General features: G+C 48.7%; 2 protein-coding genes across 5 annotated transcripts in view; one reads left to right on the forward strand and one right to left on the reverse strand.

The window, feature by feature from the left end:
• Nucleotides 1-11,718, reverse strand: part of ARPC4 (actin related protein 2/3 complex subunit 4) — a 16,540-nt gene extending 4,822 nt beyond the window's left edge. The window contains exons 1-4 of one of the 4 annotated variants that reach the window (XM_025375988.1): nt 11,502-11,718; nt 6,105-6,223; nt 2,685-2,796; nt 1,095-1,190 (exon numbers count right to left, since the gene is read on the reverse strand). In XM_025375988.1, coding sequence (XP_025231773.1) covers nt 1,095-1,154 — 60 coding nt within the window. In that variant the 5' untranslated portion in view covers nt 1,155-1,190; nt 2,685-2,796; nt 6,105-6,223; nt 11,502-11,718. Of the gene's footprint in view, nt 1-1,094; nt 1,191-2,684; nt 2,797-6,104; nt 6,224-11,024 lie in introns of all 4 variants that reach the window. The other 3 variants (XM_025375986.1, XM_025375987.1, XM_025375985.1) reach the window with 3 other exon arrangements.
• Nucleotides 11,387-24,004, forward strand: TADA3 (transcriptional adaptor 3). Its single transcript, XM_025375974.1, has 10 exons — nt 11,387-11,465; nt 11,983-11,996; nt 12,716-12,949; nt 14,251-14,501; nt 14,600-14,705; nt 16,576-16,717; nt 16,807-16,910; nt 18,184-18,293; nt 19,400-19,585; nt 23,423-24,004. Exons 1-10 carry the CDS (start codon nt 11,393-11,395, stop codon nt 23,613-23,615), a joined length of 1,413 nt encoding a protein of 470 aa, XP_025231759.1. The 5' UTR covers nt 11,387-11,392; the 3' UTR covers nt 23,616-24,004.
• The last annotated feature ends 2,356 nt before the right edge of the window (nt 24,005-26,360 follow it).

Below are 26,360 nucleotides of genomic sequence, written 5' to 3' on the forward strand. Positions count from 1 at the left end.
AAAAATACAAAAAAATAAGCCGGGCATGGTGGCAGGCACCTGTAGTCCCAGCTACTTGGGAGGCTGAGGCAGGAGGATGGCATGAACCTGGAAGGTGGAGTTTGCAGTGAGCTGAGATTGTGCCACTGCACTCCAGCCTGGGCGACGGAGCCTCCGAGACTCCGTCTCAAAAAAAAAAAAAAAAAGAGACTATGAGTCACTTTGGGAGGCCGAAGCAGGCGGATCACCTGAGGTCAGGAGTTCCGAGACCAGCCTGGCCAACACAATGAAACCCTGTCTCTACTAAAAATACAAAATTAGCCAGGTGTGGTAGCGCATGCCTGTAATCCCAGCTACTCAGGAGGCTGAGGCAGGAGACTCGCTTGACCTGGGAGGTGGAGGCTGCAGTGAGTGAGATTGTGCCACTGTACTCCAGCCGGGGCAACAAGAGCAAAACTCCATCTCAAAAAAAAAAAAAAAGAGAGAGAGAGAGAGAGACTATGATTCAGTTGGCAGAGCTTAGAAAGGATTTCTAATTCACTGAGCTCTTTCTGATGCTAGACTATAGGCTCTGGGAATAAGCAATATGTCTTACCTTTTCTGCCTTTTTTTTTTTTTCTGAGACGGAGTCTTGCTCTGTTGCCCAGGCTGCAGTGCAGTGGCACGATCTCGGCTCACTGCAACCTCCGCCTCCTAGGTTTAAGCAGTTAGTTCTCTGCCTCAGCCTCCTGAGTAGCTGGGATTACAGGTGCCCACCACAACGCCCAGCTAATTTTTGTATTTTTAGTAGAGACGAGGTTTCACCATGTTGGCCAGGCTGGTCTTGAACTCCTGACCTCGTGATCCACCCACCTCGGTCTCCCAAAGTGCTAGGATTACAGGCGTGAGTCACCACACCCGGCCCTTTTTCGCCTTTTCTATGGCTGAGGTAGACCCAACTTTTCCTAAGTTTCTAATCCTCTTTGCTCCCACTCTGAGATGAAGGCCAACTGTCAATTCAGGCAGTGGGTGCCAAACAGCTGGAGAAGCACTGATCCTGGTTCTAGAAACAATCCCAGGCCATTGCGATACCCAGGGTCCTGGGTATCGCAAACTCATGGGTCACACGGTCTCACCTCCACAGGCTTCCTTCGAAGGATAAAGAAGTTCTCTGCTCGCATCATCATGAAGCGCATGAACTTGTGGCATAAAATCTTCTCGATCTCATCGGCCTGCGGAGTGCAAGAGAGAAACGTTTCTCTAAAGCTGACACCCAAGGCCAAAAACACCTTGTAGCCTGGTCTTCTGACTCCAATTTCTCCAAGGCTCCCAGGAGACAGTGAGGTTTGGTACTCGGAAGGATCAATGAAGTGGGGGACCTGGCTGCCAGCTGAAACAAGGGTCTACCTTGGGCCATCTGTTAATGAGGACCCATTCCAGAGAGGTAATTCTTATAGTCTTCTATGGCTTCTTTCAGAGTCTACAACTGTACTCCAAGCTGCCCTTCCCATTCTCATTTCACTAGTGTTACATTTCCCAGGGTGTTTTGTAGCACCACCTGGGCTATCAGAAATAACCTTAGGTGATCTCTGCTTTAATAACACTGAACATTTCTGAAGTTTCTCCCTTCTGAACTCTCAACATTTCCTTTTTTTTTTTTTTTTTTTGAGACGGAGTCTTGCTCTGTCGCCCAGACTGGACTGCAGTGGCGTGATCTACGCTCACTGTAAGCTCCACCTCCCAGGTTCACGCCATTCCCCTGCCTCAGCCTCCCCAGTAGCTAGGACTACAGGTGCCCACCACCACGCCTGGCTACTTTTTTTTTTTGAGATGGAGTCTCACTCTGTCGCCCAGGCTGGAATGCAGTGGCGCGATCTCGGCTCACTGTAATCTCCGCCCCCCGGGTTCAAGCAATTCTCCTGCCTCAGCCTCCCGTGTAGTTGGGACTACAGGCGCATGCCATCACGCCTGGCTAATTTTTGTATTTTTAATAGAGACAGGGTTTTACCATGTTGGCCAGGCTGGTCTTGAACTCCTGACATCAAGTGATCCACCCGCCTTGGTCTCGCAAAGTGCTGGGATTACAGGCATGAGCCACTGTGCCTGGCCCCGAACTCTCAACATTTCTAAAGGAAAATTATTGCTGCTGGTTGCTAGTATGCCCTTAACATCTCCCAACACTTGTTAACCTCCCATTTTAACAAGGAAAGCAGGCCCCAGGGTTAGAACTTTCTGTAGAAAACATTACGTAGTCTGCATTTAACAATATTGTTTTGTTTTCATCCTGTTGAAAGTTTAGAGTTGCCTTCTACTGGCCAGGCATGGTGGCTCATGCCTGTAATCTCAGTACTTTGGGAGGTTGAGGCGGGCTGATCACCTGGGTCCGGAGATGGAGACCATTCTGGCAAACATGGTGAAACACCGTCTCTACTAAAAATACAAAAATTAACTGGACGTGGTGGCAGGTGCCTGTAATCCCAGCTACTCGGGAGGCTGAGACAGGAGAACTGCTTGAACCTGGGAGGCAGAGGTTGCAGTCAGCCGAGATCATGCCACTGCACTTCAGCCTTGGCGACAAGAGTTAAGAATCCGTCTCAAAAAAAAAGGAAGCAGAGGCTAGGTTTCCTGCACTCTGAATCTAGAATCTGGGTCACTGATCTCTCAGATGGGGACCCCTGGACTGAAAGAGAGCTCCTTACGCTGGGCCTCCTCCATGGTGAACTCACCTGTTTCACAGCGATGCTGACCCGGACAGAGTTGATGGAGCCCTCAATCAGAACCTTTTCCTTCTCATTCCTGCTGATGGTCACAGGTTGTAACAGGAGCTCTTTGCTACTCCTGAAAACACAATGTGACAGAGTCCTCTATACTACAGAGGGACAGAATAGTCAGAGTGATCCCATGGCAGGTCCTGGAATCACTATGAGACCACAGAGTCCAAGGAATAGAAGACTCACAAGCAGGGGTGCTCCAAGATGGGGGCCAGTGAGTGTGTTCTTCAGCAGAAAGAGCACAGGCTCTGAAGTCAGGGCGAAAAGGTTTTGAAATCCAGCCTCCTCTGTTACTTTCCTTGGGCAAGTTACCCTGTTGGAATCTCAATTTTCTCATCTGTAAAATGACTCTGATTCCTAATTCACTGGCGAGGACTGAGAGAGATCAAAAAGGGTCAAATGTCTAATAGCGTGCCTGGTACAGAGTAGGAGCTTTACAAAAAACAGCTATTTTAGTAACGACAAGTTGAACATCCCCAATCTGCAAATCCGAAATCCAAAATCTGAAACTGGCTGGGCGTGGTAGCTCATGCCTGTAATCCCAGCACTCTGAGAGGCTGAGGCAGGTGGATCACTTGAGGTCAGGAGTTCGAGACCAGCGTGGCCAACATGGTGATATCACATTTCTACTAAAAATATAAAAATTAGCTGGGCATGGTGGCGCATTCCTGTAATTCCAGATACTCAGGAGGCTGAGGCATGAGAATTGCTCGAACTCAGGAGGTGGCAGTTGCAGTGAGCCAAGATCACACCACTGGACTCCAGCCTGGGCAACAGAATGAGACTCTGTCTCAAAAAAAAAAAAAAAAAAAAGGCCGGGCGCGGTGGCTCAAGCCTGTAATCCCAGCACTTTGGGAGGCCGAGACGGGCGGATCACGAGGTCAGGAGATCAAGACCATCCTGGCTAACACGGTGAAACCCCTTCTCTACTAAAAAAATACAAAAAACTAGCCGGGCGAGGTGGCGGGCGCCTGTAGTCCCAGCTACTCGGGAGGCTGAGGCAGGAGAATGGCGTAAACCCAGGAGGCGGAGCTTGCAGTGAGCGGAGATCCGGCCACTGCACTCCAGCCTGGGCGACACAGGGAGACTCCGTCTCAAAAAAAAAAAATAAAAAAAAAAAAAAATACTTGGCCGGGCTCGGTGGCTCACGCCTGTAATCCCAGCACTTTGGGAGGCCGAGGCGGGCGGATCACAAGGTCAGGAGATCGAGACCACGGTGAAACCCTGTCTCTACTAAAAATACAAAAAATTAGCCGGGCGCGGTGGCGGGCGCCTGTAGTCCCAGCTACTCAGGAGGCTGAGGCAGGAGAATGGCGTGAACCCGGGAGGGGGAGCTTGCAGTGAGCCGAGATCGCGCCACTGCACTCCAGCCTGGGCGACAGAGCGAGACTCCGTCTCAAAAAAAAAAAAAAAAAAAAAAAATCTGAAAGTTTCTGAGTGCTGACAAGATGCTCAAAGGAGACGCTCACTAGAGCATTTTGGATTTGGGATTAGGGATGCTCAACTGGTTAACTATCTGCAAATATTCCACAATCTGAAATACTTCTGGTCCCAAGCATTTTGGATAAGAGATACTCAACCTACACGGGCAAACCAATATACCATTTAGGAATGTAGAGAGAACACCTGTCTTGGAGGTAAGGAAAGGCTAAAATTGAACACAGTTTGGCTTCCTTTAATTATCAATCCAGAAATGATTCATTTGCCTCTGAGACCCCTATGGGTTCAGGTTCCAAGGTAATGCCTCTGAATACCTAGAGATCTGTAATAGTAATTAATTGTGGTGTGGTGTCTCTAAACTGTTAATCATTTTCAAAGGCCCACTGGAAATCATGTACATTAAGCAGTATAACAGGGCATATCCTAACATCAGTTATTTTTAAAATTCAAAATTAAATCATACCATTAATGTGATAACCCAGATTATCTCAGTTATGTACGTACCAGATTGAATTTTATTTACTTTTTTTTGAGACGAAGTCTTGCTCTGTCGCCAGGCTGGAGTGCAGTGGCACGATCTCTGCTCGCTGCAAACTCTGCCTCCCGGGTTCGAGCAATTCTCCTGCCTCAGCCTCCTGAGTAGCTGGGATTACAGGCGCGCACTACCATGCCCAGCTAATTTTTGTATTTTTAGTAGAGACAGGGTTTCACCATGTTGGCCAGGATGCTCTCGATCTTTTGACTTCGTGATTTGCCTGCCTCAGCCTCCCAAAGTGCTGGGATTACAGGCATAAGCCACCGTGCCCAGCCTCTTTTACTTATTTTTTGAGACAGGGTCTCACCCAGGCTGGAGTGCACTGTCACGATGTTGGCTCACTGCAACCTCTACCTCCCAGGCTCAAGAGATCCTCCCGCCTCAGCCTCCCAAGAAGCTGGGACTACAGGCATGTGGCACCAAGCCCAACTATTTTTGCATATTTTTTTGGTAGAGATGGAGTCTTGCCATGTTGTCCAGGCTGGTCTTGAACTCCTAGACTCAAGCGATCTGCCCACTTCAGCCTCCTCAAGTGCTCAGATTAAAGGGGTGAACCACTGCACCAGGCAATGGCTTGCACCAGTCATTGCACCAGATTAAATTTTAAAGGGGAAAAAGAAATTTATGAAATGGAAACTAGATAAGAGAAAATCATTCAAAATGTGGAGTATTTGGATTAGGGTGTCAGAGTGTCTAGACTGGTAGGTACAAAAAAATCCCTGATCATTACATTAGAAAAGTATGGAGATGGCCGGGCGCGGTGGCTCAAGCCTGTAATCCCAGCACTTTGGGAGGCCGAGACGGGCGGATCACGAGGTCAGGAGATCGAGACCATCCTGGCTAACACAGTGAAACCCCGTCTCTACTAAAAAATACAAAAAAACTAGCCGGGCGCGGTGGCGGGCGCCTGTAGTCCCAGCTACTCGGGAGGCTGAGGCAGGAGAATGGCGTGAAACCGGGAGGCGGAGCTTGCAGTGAGCTGAGATCCGGCCACTGCACTCCAGCCTGGGTGGCAGAGCGAGACTCCGTCTCAAAAAAAAAAAAAAAAAAGAAAAGAAAAGTATGGAGATGGCATCTCAGATAACTAGATTATCTGACTATTCCTTAAACTACCAGTGTTTTCAACAATGCCACAGGAAAGACTTCATCAACAGCCCTGCTCTGAGAAGTCATACCTTGTGTCAAGCAATCTTGTCTTTTCCCCTGGGTTCTGTCCTGCCAACCCACTGACCCTATTTTCTTAACTCCAAATTGGGAATCACCATTCAGCTGGCAGCAAGATAAAATGTCAACTGCAGCTGTCCTGACTACTCTGGGACATAAGTTCACGGCACCTTCTTGACAGCAGCCATCTCTGTGTGCCACACCCCTCATCCCCACCTTGACTTGTCCTTCCCTACCTGACTTCCACTTCCGGCTTGTTGTGTCGTTCCACAACCTGGGAGGAGAAGTTCTCCAGGCAGAGGGCAGCCTGCAATGTGGCCCGCACGGCACTCAGGTAGGGGCGGAGAGTGGCAGTCTATAGGAAATAACACAAAGGGAAGGGAAGATCAAAATCTGTCATGCCAAACCCACTGATCCCCTATTCCAGCTCCCATGAAGCCAGGTAGCACTGAGGGTGCAAGGCTCTTAAGACACCACTGTGAACAGAACAAACTAGGCCTTCGAGACGCCTTCCAAGGTGCAGAGTCATGGTTTTCAACAGGAGGCAATTTTGCCTCCCAGGGTACATTTGGCAATGTCGAGACATTTCCTTTCTTTCTTTTTTAACCTGGGGTCACACCAGAGGAATGCTGAGACATTTTCAACTGTCATGACTTGGCGGGGAGGCGAACTGCAGGCACTGAGTGGACAGATATCCAATAAACATACTACAATGCACTACAAAGAATTATCGAGTCTCAAATATCAAAAGTGCTGAGGCTGAGAAAGTGATCTAGAGACACACCAGTGAATGCATGATTGTCTTCAATCTATTAGGCCAACAAATGTATATACTGTTTGCCAAGCACTGAGCTAACTGGGAATTCAAAGATGATTAACACTGTCTCTACCCTCAAACAGCTCAACTGGATAGCAGATATACAGAAAATAACTATGATATAAAGATAAAATGTTGAAATATTTAGATTTACAAGTAATCTATATTTGCAGAAGAAACTGGTTTTGAAAGTGAAATGGGATTAGGAGGATTTTATAATGAGAAAAAGTAGAGTAAGGACATTCTTTTTTTTTTTTTTTTTTGAGACAGACTCTTGCTCTGTCACCCAGGCTGGACTGCAGTGGCACGATCTCGGCTCACTGCAAGCTCTGCCTCCTGGGTTCATGCCATTCTCCTGCCTCAGCCTCCCAAGTAGCTGGGACTACAGGCGCCCACCACCACGGCTGGCTAATTTTTGTATTTTTAGTAGAGACAGGGTTTCACATGTTAGCCAGGGTGGTCCTGATCTCCTGACCTTGTGATCCACCAGCCTCAGCCTCCCAAAGTGCTGGGATTACAGGTGTGAGCCCCACACTCGGCTAGAATAAGGACATTCTTAGTAGAGGGATTAGCTTCTAGATGTACTGGTCAGTCCTTATATCAGCCAAATTCTTTCCCATCTCAGGGCTTTACAAATGCTTGACCATCTATTTGTAGGCTTTTTTCCTCTTTCTTTGCCTAGGTCGTCCTCCAGATCTCAGCTTAATTAAGGAAAGCCTCTTAGGCCTTCACTTCCGCCTACAAAGCATTTATTACAATTTACAATAAAATGTCTTTCATATCTTTTTAATTTTTATTTATTTATTTATTTTGAGACAGAGTCTCGCTTCTGTTGCCCAGCCTGGAGTGCAGTGGCGCGATCTCTGCTCACTGCAATCTCCGCCTCCTGGGTTGAAGCCTTTCTCCTGCCTCAGCCTCGCGAGTAGCTGGGATTACAGGTGCACACCACCATGCCCGGCTAATTTTTGTATTTTTAGTAGAGATGGGGTTTCACCATGTTAGCCATGGTTGTCTTCAAATCCTGACCTCAGGCAGTCCGCCCACTTCAGCCTCCCAAAGTGTTGGGATTACAGGCATGAGCCAATGTGCCTGGCCTTTATTTTATTTTATTTTATTTTTGAGACAGAGTCTCACTGTGTTGCCCAGGCTAGAGTGCAGTGGTACAATCTTGGCTCACTGCAACCTCCACCTCCCAGGTTCAAGTGATTTACCTGCCTCAGTCACGCAAACAGCTGAGATTACAAGTGTGCAGCACCGTGCCTGGCTAACTTTTGTATTTTTAGTAGAGACGGGGTTTTGCCATGTTGTCCAGGCTGGTTTCAATCTCGTGACCTCAAGTGATCTGCCCATCTCGGCCTCCTAAAATGCTGGGATTACAGGCGTGAACCACTGCACCTGGCCTCCTTCATGCCTTTGTAAAGTGATTTCTCCTTTATTAGGCTGTAAACCTCGTGGTCAACAGACCATATTTATTTTACTCACAGCTATATAGCCTCCAACCTAGCTCAGTACGTAACATGTAGAGTGTCTTACTCATTTCCTGTAGAATAAATGAGCAAAAGAAATAATTAAGCCGGGCGCGGTGGCTCAAGCCTGTAATCCCAGCACTTTGGGAGGCCGAGACGGGCGGATCACGAGGTCAGGAGATCGAGACCATCCTGGCTAACACGGTGAAACCCCGTCTCTACTAAAAAATACAAAAAACTAGCTGGGCGAGGTGGCGGGCGCCTGTAGTCCCAGCTACTCGGGAGGCTGAGGCAGGAGAATGGCGGGAACCCGGGAGGCGGAGCTTGCAGTGAGCTGAGATCCGGCCACTGCACTCCAGCCTGGGCGGCAGAGCGAGACTCCGTCTCAAAAAAAAAAAAAAACAAAAAAAACAAACAAAAAAAAAAAAGAAATAATTAAGGTTAGAGTAACACAAAAGGACAGCAAGAGTTCCAGAGTAGTAATGAGTACAATGTTTCTGTATATGAGAAGCATTTTAGATTCACTAAATGAGGCTACAGTGGTAGACTGAGGTCAGATCATGGGGAATCTTGAATGCCAGGCTACCAAGTTTAGCTTTTCTCTTAAGGGGGTAAGGAACTACTGGGGCTTTCTGAGGAGGAAGTTCATGACTGCAGCTGCATGGTAGCTCTGTGAAGAATGATTTGGAGAGGGAAGTGAGACATACAGCAGACAAGCAAAGAGTATCACAAGTGTTGGACTGACATTAGATGGAGTGGATAATGGAACTGAAAAACAACTTCCCAGGGGCTTATGCCTGTAATCCCAGCACTTTGGGAGGCCGAGGTGGGTGGATCACCTGAGGTCAGGAGTTCAAGACCAGCCTGGCTAACATGGCAAAACCCTGTCTCTACTAAAAATACAAAAAAATTAGCCACGACGGGTGCCTGTAATCTCAGCTACTTGGGAGGCTGAGGCAGGAGAACTGCTTGAACCCAGGAGACTGAGGTTGCAGTGAGCCGAGATCTGGCCACTGCACTCCAGCCTGGGCGACAGGGAGAGACTGTGTCTTTAAAAAAAAAAAGAAAAAAACAACTTCCAACGAACTGTGGTCCAGTCATTCAATTAAATACTACTTAGCAATAAAAAAGAGTAACTATTGATACACACAACATGGTTGACTCTCACATGTACTATGGTAAGAAGGTACACTTAAAAGCCTGCATACTAAAGCATTCCATTTACATGACAATCTGAAAAAGGCAAAACTATAGGGGTTAAAAAAATCAGTGGTTGTCAGGGGTGGGAAGGAGGAAAGGTGTGATTACAAAAGGGCTCGAGGGAATTTTTTGGGGTGATGGAAATATTCTGTATTTTGGTTGTAGTAGTGGTTACATAACTTGACTTTTTTTTTTTTTTAAGACACAGGATCTTGCTATATCGTCCAGGCTACAGTGCAGTGGCTATTCACAGGCGTGATCACAGGGTACTACAGCCTCGAACTTCTGGGCTCAAGTGATCCTCCTGCCTAAGCCTCCTGAGCGGATGGTACTACAGGTGCATGCCACCATACCCAGCAAGTTTTTGTCAACACTTTTTTTTTTGAGATGGAGTCTCGCTCTGTCGCTGGAGCGACAGGCTGGAGTGCAGTGGCACGATCTCGGCTCACCGCAAGCTCTGCCTCCTGGGTTCACGCCGTTCTCCTGCCCCTGCCTCTGCCTCCCGAGAAGGTGGGACTACAGGGGTCCACCACCACCCTCCCAGCTAATTTTCTGCATTTTTAGTAGAGAAGGGGTTTCACCGTGTTAGCCAGGATGGTCTGGATGGCCTGACCTCGTGATCCGCCCACCTCGACCTCCCAAAGTGCTGGGATTACAAGCGCGAGCCACCGCGCCCGGCCTTTGGCAATAGTTATAGACAGTAAACCTAAAAAAGGTGACTGGCTCCGTGATGCCTGTCCTTTCATGAATAAAACAGACGTAGTCTCATGCAATACCTCAATAAACTTAAATTTTTAAAAATCAAGACGCATGTGCTCCATTAGAAAAAAACAATCCAGATTTCTAGCAGAGATACGAGTTCACAAAGTTTGCCAGGATAGGGAACTCAGGAGGATTAGAATGGAAGATGAGTTTTGAACTAGAGGTGTAATTTCAAGGTCTCTTCAAGATACCCAGGCAAACCTTGAAAGAGAGCTGAGAAGCCAGATTAGGAGTCATCAGAGTGAAGAAAGTCATCGAAGCCAGCAGACTAGATCGGTATCACCAGGGAAGGTGTGACGATGAGGAAGGTGGTCATCCAAAGTCACAACTCCCAAGAATACCCACATGTATGAAAAAGGGAGGACTTTCAGGAAGGGAGGGATGAGCAGTATCACAGCTAACAAACACTAGGGCTGACACAGTTCAGTTCTGACCAGGAGGGGCCTGAATGGAAGCAACACGAGAGATCCTCCAGTGGGGTGGAAGCAGGGCTGGAGGTACCAAGAGTGGGATAAGGAAGTGTGGCCGCCTGCCTTAAGCAACTGTAGGGTCAGGAAGGCAGAAGACAAAGGGCGTATTTAGTGAAGCTCTACTGTGGATAGGCAGATGGACCCGCTACATGCCTCAGCGGCCCTTCGACGGGCTAAGAGGCCGACTACGTACCCTCGAAACGCTCCAAAGAGCCTAGGAAGCCCCACTTCCAGCTTCCTCCAGGGCTCAGTAAAAGCCCCTACCTGCTTGGAAGGCTGATCACGAAGCCGCAAGGCCCGCTTCAAACCAGGGAGTACCCCTACTCGCCCCTTCCTCACCTCGGGCCCCCGCCCTCTTTCTCCCACCCTCATGGTGTCCCCACAACCCCCCGGCATCCCTCAGCCCCGCACCCCTGCGGCAAAGCCACATCTCCCACCGACCCACTGCCCTGAGGCTGAACAGCTGGGGGTCCCCGGCCGGGGGCCCAGCTCTCTCACCATCGCGGGCGCTGGCTGGGCCGGAAAGCGGAAGTACGGAAGTGGCCAGCCCCGCGATGCCTGCCCTTTCGCGAGAAGCGCAGCCGCTGTCTCCGCCCGGACTTCCGGATGGTACCATCTATGCTCTGAGCGGGATAGGGAGCCCTTGCGAACGGTTGGCCCTTCCGGAAGTTTTCCACCTAGGGCTGTCTCGGTATCTTTAAACTCTTGCACTCGAGTCACTACTTAAGCTTCTCCAGGAATGGGAGCAGCTCCCCTTTGTGCCTTCGGCCTTCTTGTTACCTTTGCCACAGCCTCCCCCCAGGTATGCAATGGTACAGCCCAGCTTCAGATTGGGCACCAAATTAGGACAAGCTGAAGCGGAGGAGCCCTTCGTTTCTTCCGGTTCTATGCCCCCATCCTTTCTCTCGCCCCTCCTACCCGCAGCTCCTGGGGCTCAGCGGCGCTAACTGCAGCGCCGAGATCTCCGCCGCCAAGCCCCGCCTCCCGCCTCCCGCCCCGGGCTATGCCTGGGGCGCGCCTGAGGCCAACCACCCGCACCCCACCTCTAGCGGGCTTGCTCGAGGCCCACCTTCTCCCCACCCCCGGCAAACTTCAGTAGGCTCGCCATCGCTGACTCCCCGCCCCCGCGTCAACTGCAAGGGGCCCGCCCATAGCCAGTTCCGGGGCGGTTGCTCCCATCGACCGGAACTCCCCGCCCCCTCCCGCGGCCCTGGGGCCGTAGGAGGCCGCAGTGAGGAGGTAGAGGGGGCGGGGGTCGCGCTAGGGTGTCCCTAGAGAACGAGGACTCTGAAGGCGGGACATTTGGGCGACCCCCGGGCGGGGCCAGCCATTAACTAGTCCCATTTCTGTGCCAGACACTGAACTGGGCTCTTGACGGGCATCATCTCTTAATCCTCAGAACATCCCAGGGAGGTAGGTACCGTTGTTATCCCCATTTTTCAGATTCAGACTTTTAATGGGGAAACAGACCGAGACTTCTTTTGTTCCCATTTTACAGATGGAAAAACTGAGACTCAAAAAGGTTAAACAACATGTTCAGGGGCACATAAGTAGAGAATGGTAAAGCCTGGACTTGAACCCGGGTCTGTCTGGCTTACCAGCCCACGTTCTAAACCACTATTAGTGACTAGAGAAGGGAGAAAGGTGGAGTAGGATAAGAAAAGAGGCCAAGAGTCCCAGGGAACATGGTAAGAATGGGGTGCTTGGAACTCAAAGTCTTAGCAGAACCCAAGAGAAATAGAAGGGAAGGAAAGAGCATCAGAAAGGCAAGGCAATGCATAGTAATATAGCATGGTGATCAGGGGTGCAGACTCAATATAGCGGGGTTCAAATTGCATCTTGGAAGCATAGGCACATACCCACCCTTACAGAGTCTCAGTTTCCTTCTCTGTAAAGAGATCACAATGGTCCTTGTTCATGGTGCTGAGTGAGAAATTAAGTGAGATAAGCTGATAAAGTGCTTTGCGCCTAGCTTGGTACACAGTTAAGTGCCCTGTGAGTAGGAACTGTGCCATCAATTTTGTCAGTAAGGGACTGAAGCCTGGCTTGCTTGAGACTGTCCCTGGAGGTAAGAAGCCCTTGAGCTTTTCTCAAACCACTTTGTCTCCCATCAATGGCCCTGTCCTCTCCAGCCCCACAGGATCCCCATATCCTGGGCCATGAGTGAGTTGAAAGACTGCCCCTTGCAGTTCCATGACTTCAAGTCTGTGGATCACCTGAAGGTCTGTCCCCGCTACACGGCAGTGCTGGCGCGATCCGAGGATGATGGCATCGGCATCGAGGAGCTGGACACCCTGCAGCTGGAGCTTGAGACCCTGCTGTCTTCTGCCAGCCGGCGCCTGCGTGTGCTTGAGGCCGAAACCCAGGTGATACCCCAGAGAGGGGCCATCACCAGAGATGGACTGCAACAAGTTATGGGATGGGTCATTGAGTTAGCTCCATATGCTGAAACCTGGGATACAGGGGTTTGTGGGGAGAGGGAGAGAGACCCAAACTGGGTTTGCATGACACAAAAAATACACAAGAATATGCATGATCCTCTTAAATTGCAAGATTTCTAATTTGGTACACTTTTATTGGCATCCCCCCCACCCATCCCCCATTATGTTCTGGGTTCTACGCTAGTCATTAGAGAAAGGTAATTAGGACAGTTTTGGCTGTCAAGGAGCTTGCCAACTAGGAAAGGGAGAAAGTCAGGTGCATACCAGGTGATGTGATGTTGTGGTTAGGAGTCCTAGGGAACTGGAATGGGGAGACCTGGATTTGAATCCTGGCATAAGCACTTGCTAGCATTGCTGTTTCCTAGCTATATGACTTTGAGAAAGTTTTCTTATCTCTCCGAGTATCAGTTTCCCTATCTGCAAAGTGGGGTGAATAATAGGACCTACCTTAGTGCTTTTGTGAGGATTAAAAGAGAATTTTTGCAAAAACTCAACCCAGTGCCAGACGCTAAGTAAGCACTTCAGGTGTTACTTATTTACTACTCTGATTACTTTATTCACTGCATAAAGATGCCTTCAGCCTTGTGTGCCAGGCGCTATGCTGTATCCTGCAAAATAGAGATGGTTAAGGTGTGCTTTCTGGTCTTCAGTAGCTTATGGTCTAGTTGAAGAGACAAGGTGCGATGGTCATTCCAGTGTGACCAAACAGCATGATTGGGTGCACGGTGGAGGTGTGAAGTGCCAGAGACTTGTAGAGGAAGGAGGTGCCAACTGGACCTAAAAGGATGAATGGAATTAACTTGTCCCTGGGAATCCATGGAAGCTCCTTGAGGAAGGTTATGACTCAAGTTGTATTTTAGCATCTAAGAACCTGGGTAACTGATTCAGAGAAGGCATCTCAGTGGTGGTGACATTGAAGTGAAGGTTTGCTGGGAGGACTCTTCTGTTAAACAATATGTGACTGGCATGGGTGATAAAGAAGTGAATCAAAAGCACAGATGAACAAGTGAATGAGATGATGAGAAGTATATGAATAAAGTCGTAAGAGGCCAGGCACAGAAAATGAGCTGAATTTTGAAGGATGAGTAAGAGTTTACCAGGTAAAAAGAGGATGGGGAAAGACCCAGGAGACTCCTTAGATTCTAGATCCTAATTTATTCACTAGAGGAAAGAAATATTCTTTGTTTTCCCTTCTCCCCCTCAGTGACAGTTTCTGTACATTTCAGATCCTCACCGACTGGCAGGATAAAAAAGGTGACCGACGATTCCTGAAGCTGGGTCGAGACCATGAACTTGGAGCTCCCCCGAAACATGGAAAGCCCAAGAAGCAGAAACTGGAAGGGAAGGCGGGACATGGGCCGGGCCCTGGCCCAGGACGGCCCAAATCCAAAAACCTTCAGCCCAAGATCCAGGAATATGAATTCACTGATGACCCTATCGATGTGCCACGGATCCCCAAAAATGATGCCCCCAACAGGTTCTGGGCTAGAGAACATAGAAGGGGGCCTCAAGGTTCTGGTGGTGGAGGCGCTGGTGGGGCAGGGGTACCCACTGAGGATCTGCTTCTCCCTGCAGGTTCTGGGCTTCAGTGGAGCCCTACTGTGCTGACATCACCAGCGAGGAGGTCCGCACACTTGAGGAGCTACTGAAGCCCCCAGAAGATGAGGCTGAGCATTACAAGGTAGAAACTCTGGGCCTTGATAGACATGATGCAGAACAAGAGAGTTCAGAGGTGGCTGAGAATTAAAGCTACCAAAGCCATGCATCATCTTCCTTCCCCCATCCTGCACAGCCTCCTATCTGCTCCATCAATGTATCCAGACACCCAGGTCCAAACTCAGCTTTCTTTGTGCGCTGCCTCCCCTCTACCTGAGCCAGATGTCACCATGCCCTCAAGCTTAAGTGAAGTGTGCCCGTGTTCCTTTATCTCTGTCCCTTTGCTTTGGTCCAAGCCTTCATCAGCTTCTATACAAACAGCCCCTTAACTCTGTTCCTGCTTTGAGGCCTCTGGAGGAACCTTTCTTCTTTCTTTAAGATGTAAAGCTTGGGCCAGGTGCAGTGGCTCATGCCTGCAATCCTAGCACTTTGGGACGCCAGGGCAGGCCGATGGCCTGAGCTCAGAAATTCGAGACCAGCCTGGGCAACATGGTGAAACCCTATCTCTACTAAAATACAAAAAATTAGCCAGGCATGGCGGTGTGCACCTGTAGTCCCAGCTACTTGGGAGGCTGAGTCAGGAGACTTTCTTGGACCTGGGAGGCAGAAGTTGCAGTGAACTGAGATCACGCCACTGCACTCCAGCCTAGGCAACAGAGCAAGACTCCGTCTTTAAAAAAAAAAAAAGAAAGTCAGCTCACACCTGTAATCCCAATACTTTGGGAGGCTGTGGCAGGCAGATCACCTGAGGTCAAGAGTTCAAGACCAGCCTGACCAACATGGTGAAACGCTGTGTCTACTAAAAATACAAAAATTAGCCAGGCATGGTGGCGTGCACCTATAATCCCAGCTACTCAGGAGACTGAACCAGGAAAACCGCCTGAATCGGGGAGTCATAGGTTGCAATGAACCAAGATCGTGCCACTGTATTCCAGCCTGGGTGACAGAACGAGATTCCATCTCACAAAAAAAAAAAGAAGAAGATACGAAACTGTATGTTTTAATGATGAAAATAAATAAAACATGCTCCATTAAAGAATATTTAGAAAATACAGAAAAATGTTGAGGGAGAATAGTCCCATAGGTCAGCTGTCATCAGATGTGCTCATGACATGGCACTGCATCTAGGCCTCTCTTCATCCCGTTATCTACAGGATCAAGTCCATGCATCCCAGTCCTTGGTGGCACAGCTCCAGTGCCCCTCTCCATTTTCCTCGGCCATACCCCTCTTCATTGCTGTGTTGACCAGTCCCACCAAGTACCTTGCCCTCATTCCAGGACACCACAGCCTCCTTGCTGGTCTCTGGGCCCCTCTGGCAAGCTCTTCTCTCCCTCTTCTCTCCCTGATAGACTTGACTCACCCTCCAAGGCCCTGATCTCATGTTACCTCCACCAAAGCACCCTTTCAGATTCCCCAGCAGAAAGTTAGTCTCTCCTTTGTGCTGCCACAACACTTTGATCTGTCTCTTTCACTTCACTTACCTGACTTTTTAAAAATTTATTTGAAAAAGAGTTCATACAGACAGCAGTTAATTCAAGCAATATAAAAGGTAATTCCCTGTCACCCGTGACCTGAAGGCTCCTAATTCTCTCGAGAGGCAATTGATGTGACCTGAGACAATCCGTGTATGTAGAGTATTCTGCACCTTCTATCTTGGGAATTGTTTCAGATTGGCTTCTGTGTGTGTGTCTTAGTCCTTTTTGGACCTGTCTCCTTTACTAGAGTGTGAAGTAGAGGTATCTTCTTTATACTTTCTTACCTATACCTGACACTGGGCTTGGCCTTGGACTAGGGACTTGAGAGAGAGATAAGACAGATAAGTGAATGAACGAATGAATGAAGCATGGCTGGCCAGTGCTTACCCACTCAGGGTTGGGTGCCATTTTTTCCACAGATCCCACCCCTGGGGAAGCACTACTCCCAGCGTTGGGCCCAGGAGGACCTGCTGGAGGAGCAGAAGGATGGGGCCCGGGCAGCAGCCGTGGCTGACAAGAAGAAAGGCCTCATGGGGCCACTGACTGAACTGGACACTAAAGGTAGGCCTCTCACCTCCCTGCCAACCCCAGGTCAGGACTTGAGTTCCAGAACTTCAGCCCACCTGCCCTCCTTTCCTGTGCCCACTTAGATGTGGATGCCCTGCTGAAGAAGTCTGAGGCCCAGCATGAACAGCCGGAAGATGGATGCCCCTTTGGTGCCCTGACGCAGCGCCTCCTGCAGGCCCTGGTGGAGGTGAGCACCCTAACCCAAAACAGGAACCACATTTACTTTGTGTTTTAATGTGTTATATTTATTTTTTATTGGAATATATCATACATTTATTAGGTTGGTACAAAAATAATTAGGTTGCTGCAAAAGTAAAAACCTGGACTAACACATAGCAAAAGATTGGGAATAATACATAACTTTTGCACCAACCTAATAGAAAAGTGCACAGATCATAAATGTACAGTTTTCACAAATGAGCTTGTATTAGCAGCCTGGAGATTACAAAATGAAACATTACTATATCCTAGAAGCCCCTCTCATGCCCCTGTTTTTCTCCAACTTCCCCCAAAGATAGCCTCTACTCCACAATTAACTTTTGCTAAGCATCTGTTGGAGGGGCTTTATACACATCCTCCCACTGGAGGCCAGGACAGTGGTTAACCCTGTGTTACAGATGAGAAGATTAGAGGCTCAGAAAAGGGAACTGTTCACTTGAGGTCTCACACAGCAGGATTCAAACCCCTACTTCGGGGTCCCTGTCTTTATACCTGCTGGTTGACCTTAGACATACCCTCATACTCTTTCACCTCATTGAGACTCAGTTTTCTTTTCTGGCTCAAACACAATAGTTTCTCTCATGTAACAGTCTGGGTACGTGTTCCAGGTTATCTAAGGTAGAGGAAGGGGCATATCATCAAACAGGAATCCCAGCTGATGGTGGCCTTGCAGTCTGCACAAGGTCACTCTGGGCATAATTGTCACTCCAGTCCCACAGAATAAGAGCAAGGAGGAGTGTGTGAAGGAAACTTTTTGGGCCATGCCTAGCTGTGGCTCTTATTTCTTCTGATCGCTTTCCCCTGGAGAGAATCTGTCACATGACCATACCTGCCTGCAAGGGAGCCTGGGAGATGTAGTGCAGCTGGAGAGGCATTGCCTAGCTGCCATGGAGGAAAGGAGAGTGGCGTTCGGACAGCTAGCACCTCTGCCACAGCAGGCCTAGCACAGTGCCTGGTGCGTTGCAGGCACTTCACAAACCTTGGCTGTTCATTACCATCATTGAGTGTTAATCATTTCTCTTCTGTGTTCCTTTTGTTCCTTTTTCTTCATATCAGTACAAAAATGGATTTCTAGAATGATCAAAGCAATTTGGGATCCGTATGGGAAGGCTTCCCAGAGTAGGTGGGATGGGAAAGATAAAAGGATATTTCTGGTGTTTGAAGACTGTCAGTGTAGGTCAGAAAGGAGCAGGAAAGTGGAACAGCTCTTTTTCCTTCCACCCATTTCTGTGGTCTTCTAGGAAAATATTATTTCCCCTATGGAGGATTCTCCTATTCCTGACATGTCTGGGAAAGAATCAGGGGCTGACGGGGCAAGCACCTCCCCTCGCAATCAGAATAAGCCCTTCAGGTGAGTGGTGTCCTATCCACAACCCACAGTCTGGCGCCCACTTCTGTTGGCTTCTCTCCATCTCAACCTGGGGAGTTCCTCATCAATAAGAGGCTGGGGACAGTTAGGTGAAGCCCAATAGCAGTCTCAAGTGTGAGTGCTGGCCCAATGTATCTGCATGCACAGACTGAGTGCAGGGTTGTTCAGCACAGAACTGTTCATACCATAAATAAACCAAATGTCCTGCTGAAGGGGAGTGGTTGGCTAAATTGGCATAACTCCATATGATGAAATAACTTGCAACTATTAATCATATAGCTGCAAGTATAGAGAAATATAGGTAAATGACATGAAAAGATGTAAATTATTGAGTGCCAAGTGGGGAAAATGTTAGTTGTAGGCCAGTACAGATACATATTTTTATAATCTTATTTTTACTTAAAATGTATTTCTTTTTCTTTTTCTTTTTTTTTGAGACAGAGTCTCACTCTTGTCGTTTAGGTTGGAGTGCAATGGCGCAATCTTGGCTCACTGCAACCTCCGCCTCCCAGATTCAAGCAATTCTCCTGCCTCAGCCTCCAAGTAGCTGGGATTACAGGCGCCTGCCACCATGACAGGCTAATTTTTGTATTTTTAGTAGAGACGGGGTTTCACCATGTTGGCCAAGCTGGTCTTGAACTCCTGACCTCAGGTGATCCTCCCACCTCGGCCTTCCAAAGTGCTGGGATTACAGGCATGAGCCACCATGCCTGGCCTACTTAAAATACATTTAAATACATGCACATAGGGGAAAAAACCTGGACTAATATGTAGTAAAAGATTGGGAATAATATATAACAAAATCTGGAATATATATAATAACATATAACAAAATAATAGTGATTCTCTCTGGGTCGTTGGCATTACAGGTTTTTCCATATTTTTTCGATAGTGGATACATATGTTGCTTGTATTTAAAAACCAGACCAGATGTGTCTGTCCTTCCCTTTGTATCTGGATAGATACAGAGGGGGTGCCCAAAGGGAAAGGTAGGTTTTCACTGAGCTTGGGAAGCCCTGGGAACCTCCAAGGTGGGCCCTCCTCCAAGCTGGCTCTTGAGTCTGACAGGGGCCTGCCTCCCCCTGCAGTGTGCCGCATACTAAGTCCCTGGAGAGCCGCATCAAGGAGGAGCTAATTGCCCAGGGCCTTTTGGAGTCTGAGGACCGCCCAGCAGAGGACTCTGAGGATGAGGTCCTTGCTGAGCTGCGCAAACGGCAGGCGGAGCTGAAGGCGCTTAGTGCCCACAACCGCACCAAGAAGCACGACCTGCTGAGGTGAGTGTGAGCAGGATGCACAGTCCCGCGGGTGGCCTTGGAGGCTGTGGCCACAGCTGGTCACCTTCCAGGGGTTTTACAACAGGCTTTCCAAGCCTGGCCGGTCTCTAAATCACCTGGAGAGCCTCGAAACAGCAGTGGCCAGTCCACCGGGTATGTGTCAAACAAATTCTAATTCCACAGAGTGGGGCTCAGGCACCTGTGACTGATTGATCGATTGATTTGATTTGATTTGGTTTGATTTTTTAATTGTGGTAGAGGCATAATGTAAAATGTATCCCCATGGGAGGCTGAGGCAGGAGAAATGCTTGAACCTGGGAGGCAGAGGTTGCAGTGAGCCAAGACTGAACCATTGCACTCCAGCCTGGGCAACAAAAGTGAAACTGCATCTCAAAAAAAAAGAAAAGAAAAAAAAATTTACCCTTCTTAACCATTTTTAAGTGTGCAGTTTAGTAATGTTACCCATATGCACATTGTTGTGTGATTTATTTTTTGTCTTTTCATGCTGCTTTTCTTTTTATCCCCAAAGTTTTTTTATTAAAAATTTCATACATGCAGAAAATCTGAATCATACAATAAACATCAGCATATTCTCCACCTAGACTAATTAACTATTAACATTTTGTTAGAGATCTGTGATTTTTATTTGCTTATCACAAGAAATTGACCAGTGTTTTAGGACATGTTCTTTTGGGAATCCATCACAGTGCCTACCATTCATTTGATGTCAACTCCCATCCATCTTGTTCTGCATTGATCACAACAAAGGTATAGGTGACATCTGGAGGAAGACTGTGGAATAGCTACCCTTTAGTTAAAGAGATAGGGAAGCAACCCAAACAAGTCTCTGCTTCTCACAGGCAAGTGCTGTGTCTTAACTTCATAGAGCCCTGACAGGACAGGACATACACATTCATTTGGCCTTTTTTGTTGTTGTTGAGACAATGTCTCACTCTGTTGCCCAGGCAGTGGGTGCAGTGGCACGATCTCGGCTCTCTGCAACCTCCGCCTCCCAGGTTCAGGCAATTCTCCTGGCTTAGCCTCCTGAGTAGCTGGGATTACAGGCATGTGCCACCACCATGCCCAGCTAATCATTTGGCCATTCTTATTGTCTCTTAGACATTGTGCTAGGGACCAGCAAGAGAGGCACAGCAAGAGACTTGCAGATTACTAGCAGATGATCAGTAAAGACGAGTGCCATTAAAAGGAGAGGTAGTTGCTGACAAGCTGCCAGGGTATTTAAGGATAAGGGTGACTAATGTATGCTGAGTGCCTACTGTGTGTCAGGGGCTTTATGTACACTCTCAAGTGTCGACAACAACCCAGGAGGGAAGTGCTGTTTTCCTTGTTTACCAGATGAGGAAATAAAGGCCCAGCGAAGCGAAGTGCTCTGCTGAAGGTCACACACTCAATAAACAGCCAAGCTGAGACTTGAGCCCATGGCTGAATCAAAGCCTCTTTCTGTAATAGTTCACGTTTTCTCTGAAAGGTGAGAAGAAGAAAACACAGATGGAAGGGGCACTGAGGGAAGGAGAGGGAGAGAGGAAGAGAGAGAAAAGCAGGCATGTGCGGTTACAGAAGTAATGGGCCTTAGCTGAGCCTGGTGGCTCATGCCTATAATCCCAGCACTTTGGGAAGCTGAGGTGGGAGGCTTGTTTGAGCTCAGGAGTTCGAGACTAGCCTGGGCAATGTAGTGAGACCCCCATCTCTACTAAAAATTTAAAATCAGCCAGGCATGGTGGCACATGCCTATAGTGCTACTCAGGAGGCTGACGTGGGAGGATCACTTGATTCTGGGAGGTGGAGGCTGCAGTGAGCTTGATCAGGCCACTGTACTCCAGCCGGGGTGACAGAGTGAGACCTGTCTCAAAAAAAAAAAAAAAAAAAGAAGTAATGGGCAATGAAGAAATGGCTTGCAGCTCTCAGGAAACCAGAGCACAGCCCTTACCCTGCTGCAGAGCAGCTGCAAGGCCTTAAGCACTCCCTGACCTGAGCAGCAGCTTCCTCTTCTGGAAAACGGGCAGGCTGGACTCAATCACTAAGTGACTTTCCAGCTCCACCAACAATGAAATGTATAAATCAGATCCTATTCAGAGAGATTGATTTAGTGTTTCACCCACCTCCTGTCAGCCTCAGGCTGCCTAGACCTTAGGGGGCTCTGGAATGTAGATGCTGAAGTAAGCAGGCCTTCTGCTGGCACTGGAACACCTGTTAAAGAACAGTATTTAAAAATAAGAGTTTAGCCCCAGCCTGCTCCAGATCTCCCACTTACTCACTGTGGGATCCTGGGATCATCTTTGAGCCTCATTTTCCTCACGGGTAACATAGGAATAATAGTACATACTTTGCAGGGTTTTTAGGATTAACTGAAAGAGAGAGTGGGTGCGTGTGTGTGTGTGTGTGTGTATATATATATATTTTTTTTTTTTTTTTTTTTTTTTTGAGACGGAGTCTTGCTCTGTCGCCCAGGCTGGAGTGCAGTGGCCGGATCTCAGCTCACTGCAAGCTCCGCCTCCCGGGTTCACGCCATTCTCCTGCCTCAGCCTCCCGAGTAGCTGGGACTACAGGCGCCCGCCACCTCGCCCGGCTAGTTTTTTGTATTTTTTAGTAGAGACGGGGTTTCACCGTGTTAGCCAGGATAGTCTCGATCTCCTGACCTCGTGATCCGCCCGTCTCGGCCTCCCAAAGTGCTGGGATTACAGGCTTGAGCCACCGCGCCCGGCCGTGTATATATTTTTTTTTTAAGAGACAGGGTCTTGCTCTGTTGAGGAGACTGGTCTCAAACTCCTGACCTCAAGCAATCTTCCTGCCTCCACCTCCCAAAGCGCTGGGATTACAGGCACGAGCTACTTCACCCAGCCTACTGTATATATTTTTATTTTTATTTATTTTTATTTTTTTTTTATGTTTTATTTTTTTTATTTTTTTGTTTTTGAGACGGAGTCTCGCTCTGCCGCCCAGGCTGGAGTGCAGTGGCCGGATCTCAGCTCACTGCAAGCTCCGCCTCCCGGGTTTACACCATTCTCCTGCCTCAGCCTCCTGAGTAGCTGGGACTACAGGCACCCGCCACCGCGCCCGGCTAGTTTTTTTTTGTATTTTTTAGTAGAGACGGGGTTTCACCGTGTTAGCCAGGATGGTCTCGATCTCCTGACCTCGTGATCCGCCCGTCTCGGCCTCCCAAAGTGCTGGGATTACAGGCTTGAGCCACCGCGCCCGGCCTGTATATATTTTTAAGACCTTTTTTTTTTTTTTTTAAGACACAGTCATGCTGTGTTGCCCAGACTGGAGTGCAGTGGCATGATCATAGCTCACTGTAACCTTGAACTCCTGGCCTTAAGCAATCCTCAGCCCCTTTGGAGTTGGGACTACAGGTGTGTACCACCACACCCAGCTAATTTTTTAGATTTTTTGTAAAGACAGTCTCACTATGTTCCTCAGACTGGTCTCGAACCCCTGGGCTCAAGTGATCCTCCTGCCTTGGGCTCCCAAAGTGCTGGGACTGCAGATGTGAACCACCATGTGCAGCCAAGACTTTATTCTTTTAGAGCAGTTTTAAGTTCACAACAAAACTGAGAGAAAGGTACAGAAAATTCCCGTATACCCCCTGTCCCCACATGTGCACAGCCTCCCCCATGATCAACATGAGTTAGTATTTTTTTCAGGAGCTTAAAATAGTGCCATATAAGTGCAGGTCAGTAACTGCTTTTTGGTCACGACTGTATGACACAATCCACAAGCATGCCAGCCTGGGCTGGTGGGTAGGCTCAGTCTTGAAGAGGAAGGGGCCGCTCTCTGGAGGTGGGCTGACCATGGCACCTGGCTGGCTGGTCCCCACAGGCTGGCAAAGGAGGAGGTGAGCCGGCAGGAGCTGAGGCAGCGGGTGCGCATGGCTGACAACGAGGTCATGGACGCCTTTCGCAAGATCATGGCTGCCCGGCAGAAGAAGCGGACTCCCACCAAGAAAGAAAAGGACCAGGCCTGGAAGACTCTGAAGGAGCGCGAGAGCATCCTGAAGCTGCTGGATGGGTAGCCCTCACCCCTGCCTCAGGCTGATTATCTGGCCTCGGGGAGGGGAAGGGAGGCCCACTTCCTTCTTTGGGCACAGGAAGCATTGGCCTGTGGCTGTCCCTCAAATGGCGACAGTCTCTAGAGGACCGTGGCCCTTCCCCTGAGGTCTTTTGGCCTAGCTCTGTACAGCCAGGACACAGGAAGCCCTGCTGGGCTGGCCTGAGGCCTAGTCTCTGCTTGGTCCCCAAGATGGGGTTGGAGGGGACTTCGTTTCCTGGTCTTCCTCTTCCCCCTTTACCATCCCCCACTCCCTAACCCCCTGCCCCTGTTTCCCCTTCAAGGACTTCTCCCTTGTGGTTTTGTAAAGTGCAAACTTAAGAATAAAGTGACTGCTGTGGTTTTTCAAAAAAAGCATCCAGTCTTTGAATGTCTGTAACGGTGGGGTAAAGGAACCAGTGTGGGTGGTAAGGTTTGTAGGGGGTATGCTTGGTGGCTCTCAGCCCGTGGCCACTAACCCATGGCATTCAGTCAGGGAGAACTGAGTACCTCTTTCTGAGTACCTCTTTCTGAGGATACTTGTGGCTGCAGGTAAGAATGCCCTCCAGCTCAAAGTGGATTCATAATAAGGAAATGTGTTGGTTGCAGGCTTGGCAGTCCTGGGACAGGGTGGCCTTCATGGTTAGCCAATCTAGCAATTCTTCAGGGTCATTAAGGGTCCAGGTTCCTTAGGGGTCGCTACACTGCCCTCCACAGTGTCAACCTCAGCCTAAGGTGAGTCCTTCTCTGGCTGCAGTGTGGCAGTGGAGCAGTTGAGGCCAGATGCTTCCTCATTTACATCCAGCACAGCAGGGAGCGGGAGCCAGTGGGCTTCCATGGCCCACCTACAGGAGCAAGAAGCCTTTTCCCAGATACCATCATGTTTCAGTGGCCCAAACTCAGTCTCACATGCCCATTCCTCAGTCACTGTGGCAAGAGAGACTGTAATGGGTTTATGCCAGAGCGGAGTTTGCTACTCCATCAAGGGGGTGGAGAGAGAGTAAAACCTAACAAGATCTGAGTAGGAAGCGGGGAAGTGAATGCTGGATAGGCCAACAACAACAACCCTTCCACACCTGGGGCAGGAAGCTTGGCCTGAGGGACACAGATGAATTAATACGCTTTGGTACCTGCCTCAAGTTGTTCCAAGACTGGTCTCAGAGAATCAGGGAATAATTTGCAATTTACTGTGGGAAGGTTGAGGTCCACGCAGGGGAGAAGGGAGGGTAAGGGTCCCTAAGGAAGTGACCTATGAGCTGAGCCATAAAGAAGGAGGGCGAACATGGCTGAGATTCTCATACACCCAGCACCTCTCTGTTGGAGAAATGTCCCTTCCCCATCACACATGGCTCTTATCTGACTGCCAAACTAGGGTGGACACATGGCCCCAGCTTGGCCAGTGAAGGGGTGGCCTGCTCCTCCACACCTGTGGGCGTTTCTCGTTAGGTGGAACAAGAGACTTGAGAAAAGAAATGAGACACAGAGACAAAGTATAGAGAAAGAAAAAGTGGGCCCAGGGGACGGGCACTCAGCATACAGAAGACCCATGCTGACACCGGTCTCTGAGTTCCCTTAGTATTTATTGATCATTATCTTTACCATCTTAGAAAAAAGGGAAGTAGCAGGATAATAGGATCATCGTAAGGAGAAGGTCAGCAGTAAGACATATGAATAAAGATCTCTGTGACATGAATAAGTTTAAGGAAAAGTGCTGTGCCTTGATATGCATATGCAAACATCTTCATAAACCCTTTTAGTGCATAAAGAGCAGCACCGTGCTAGCAAGTCCCACCTTTCGCCCTAAGGCAGTTTTCTCCTTTCTCAGTAAACAGAACATACAATCGAGTTTTACACCGAGATGTTCCATTGCCCAGGGACAGGCAGGAGACAGATGCTTTCTCTATCTCAACTGCCAAGAGGCTTCTTTCCTCTTACACTAGTCCTCCTGAGCACAGACCCTTCACGGGTGTCAGGCTGGGGGACGATCAGGTCTTTCCCTTCCCATGAGGCCATATTTCAGACTATCACATGGGGAGAAACCTTGGACAATACCTAGCTTTCCTAGGCAGAGGTCCCTGTGACCTTTGGCAGTGTACACATCCCTGGGTACTTGAGATTAAGAGAATAGTGATGACTTTTAACCAGCAAGCTGCCTTGTTTAACAAAGCACACCCTGCACAGCCCAAAATCCTTTAAACCTTGAGTCACCACAGCACATGTCTCTTGCAAGGACAAGGTTGGGGGTAGGGTCACAGATTAACAGCATCTCAAATGCAGAACAAAATGGAGTCTCTTATGTCTACTTCCTTCTATATAGACACAGTAACAGTCTGATCTCTCTTTCTTTTCCCCACAGCCAGTCAAGTGCCAATCCCTCTGGCCACAATGATTAGTCCCAGAAGCAGGCATGTGACCCAAGCTGGGTCACTCGAGGCCCTCCATAATATTGCTCTATGGATGCTGAGAGGAGAGTTTCACTTCTTTTTGGACCATAAGCCACAGATGATAAGCTCAGGCTACCCCAGTGACCTGCGCTCCTCCCATGGGGGAAAACCTGCTTGAGAATAAAGCCAGCTCAGAAAAGCAGAGCCAGGAGAAGGAGAAGCGCTGCATCCAGCTATTCCTGAAGCCACCGGATCCTCCCTTAGACTTCCCACATATATCAGCCCACAAAGACTTCTTCTGGCTTAAACTAGTTTGCTTTAGAGTTTTGTGATTTGTAACTAAAAAA

Source organism: Theropithecus gelada, chromosome 2, assembly GCF_003255815.1.
Source record: "Theropithecus gelada isolate Dixy chromosome 2, Tgel_1.0, whole genome shotgun sequence".
NCBI lineage: Eukaryota > Metazoa > Chordata > Mammalia > Primates > Cercopithecidae > Theropithecus > Theropithecus gelada.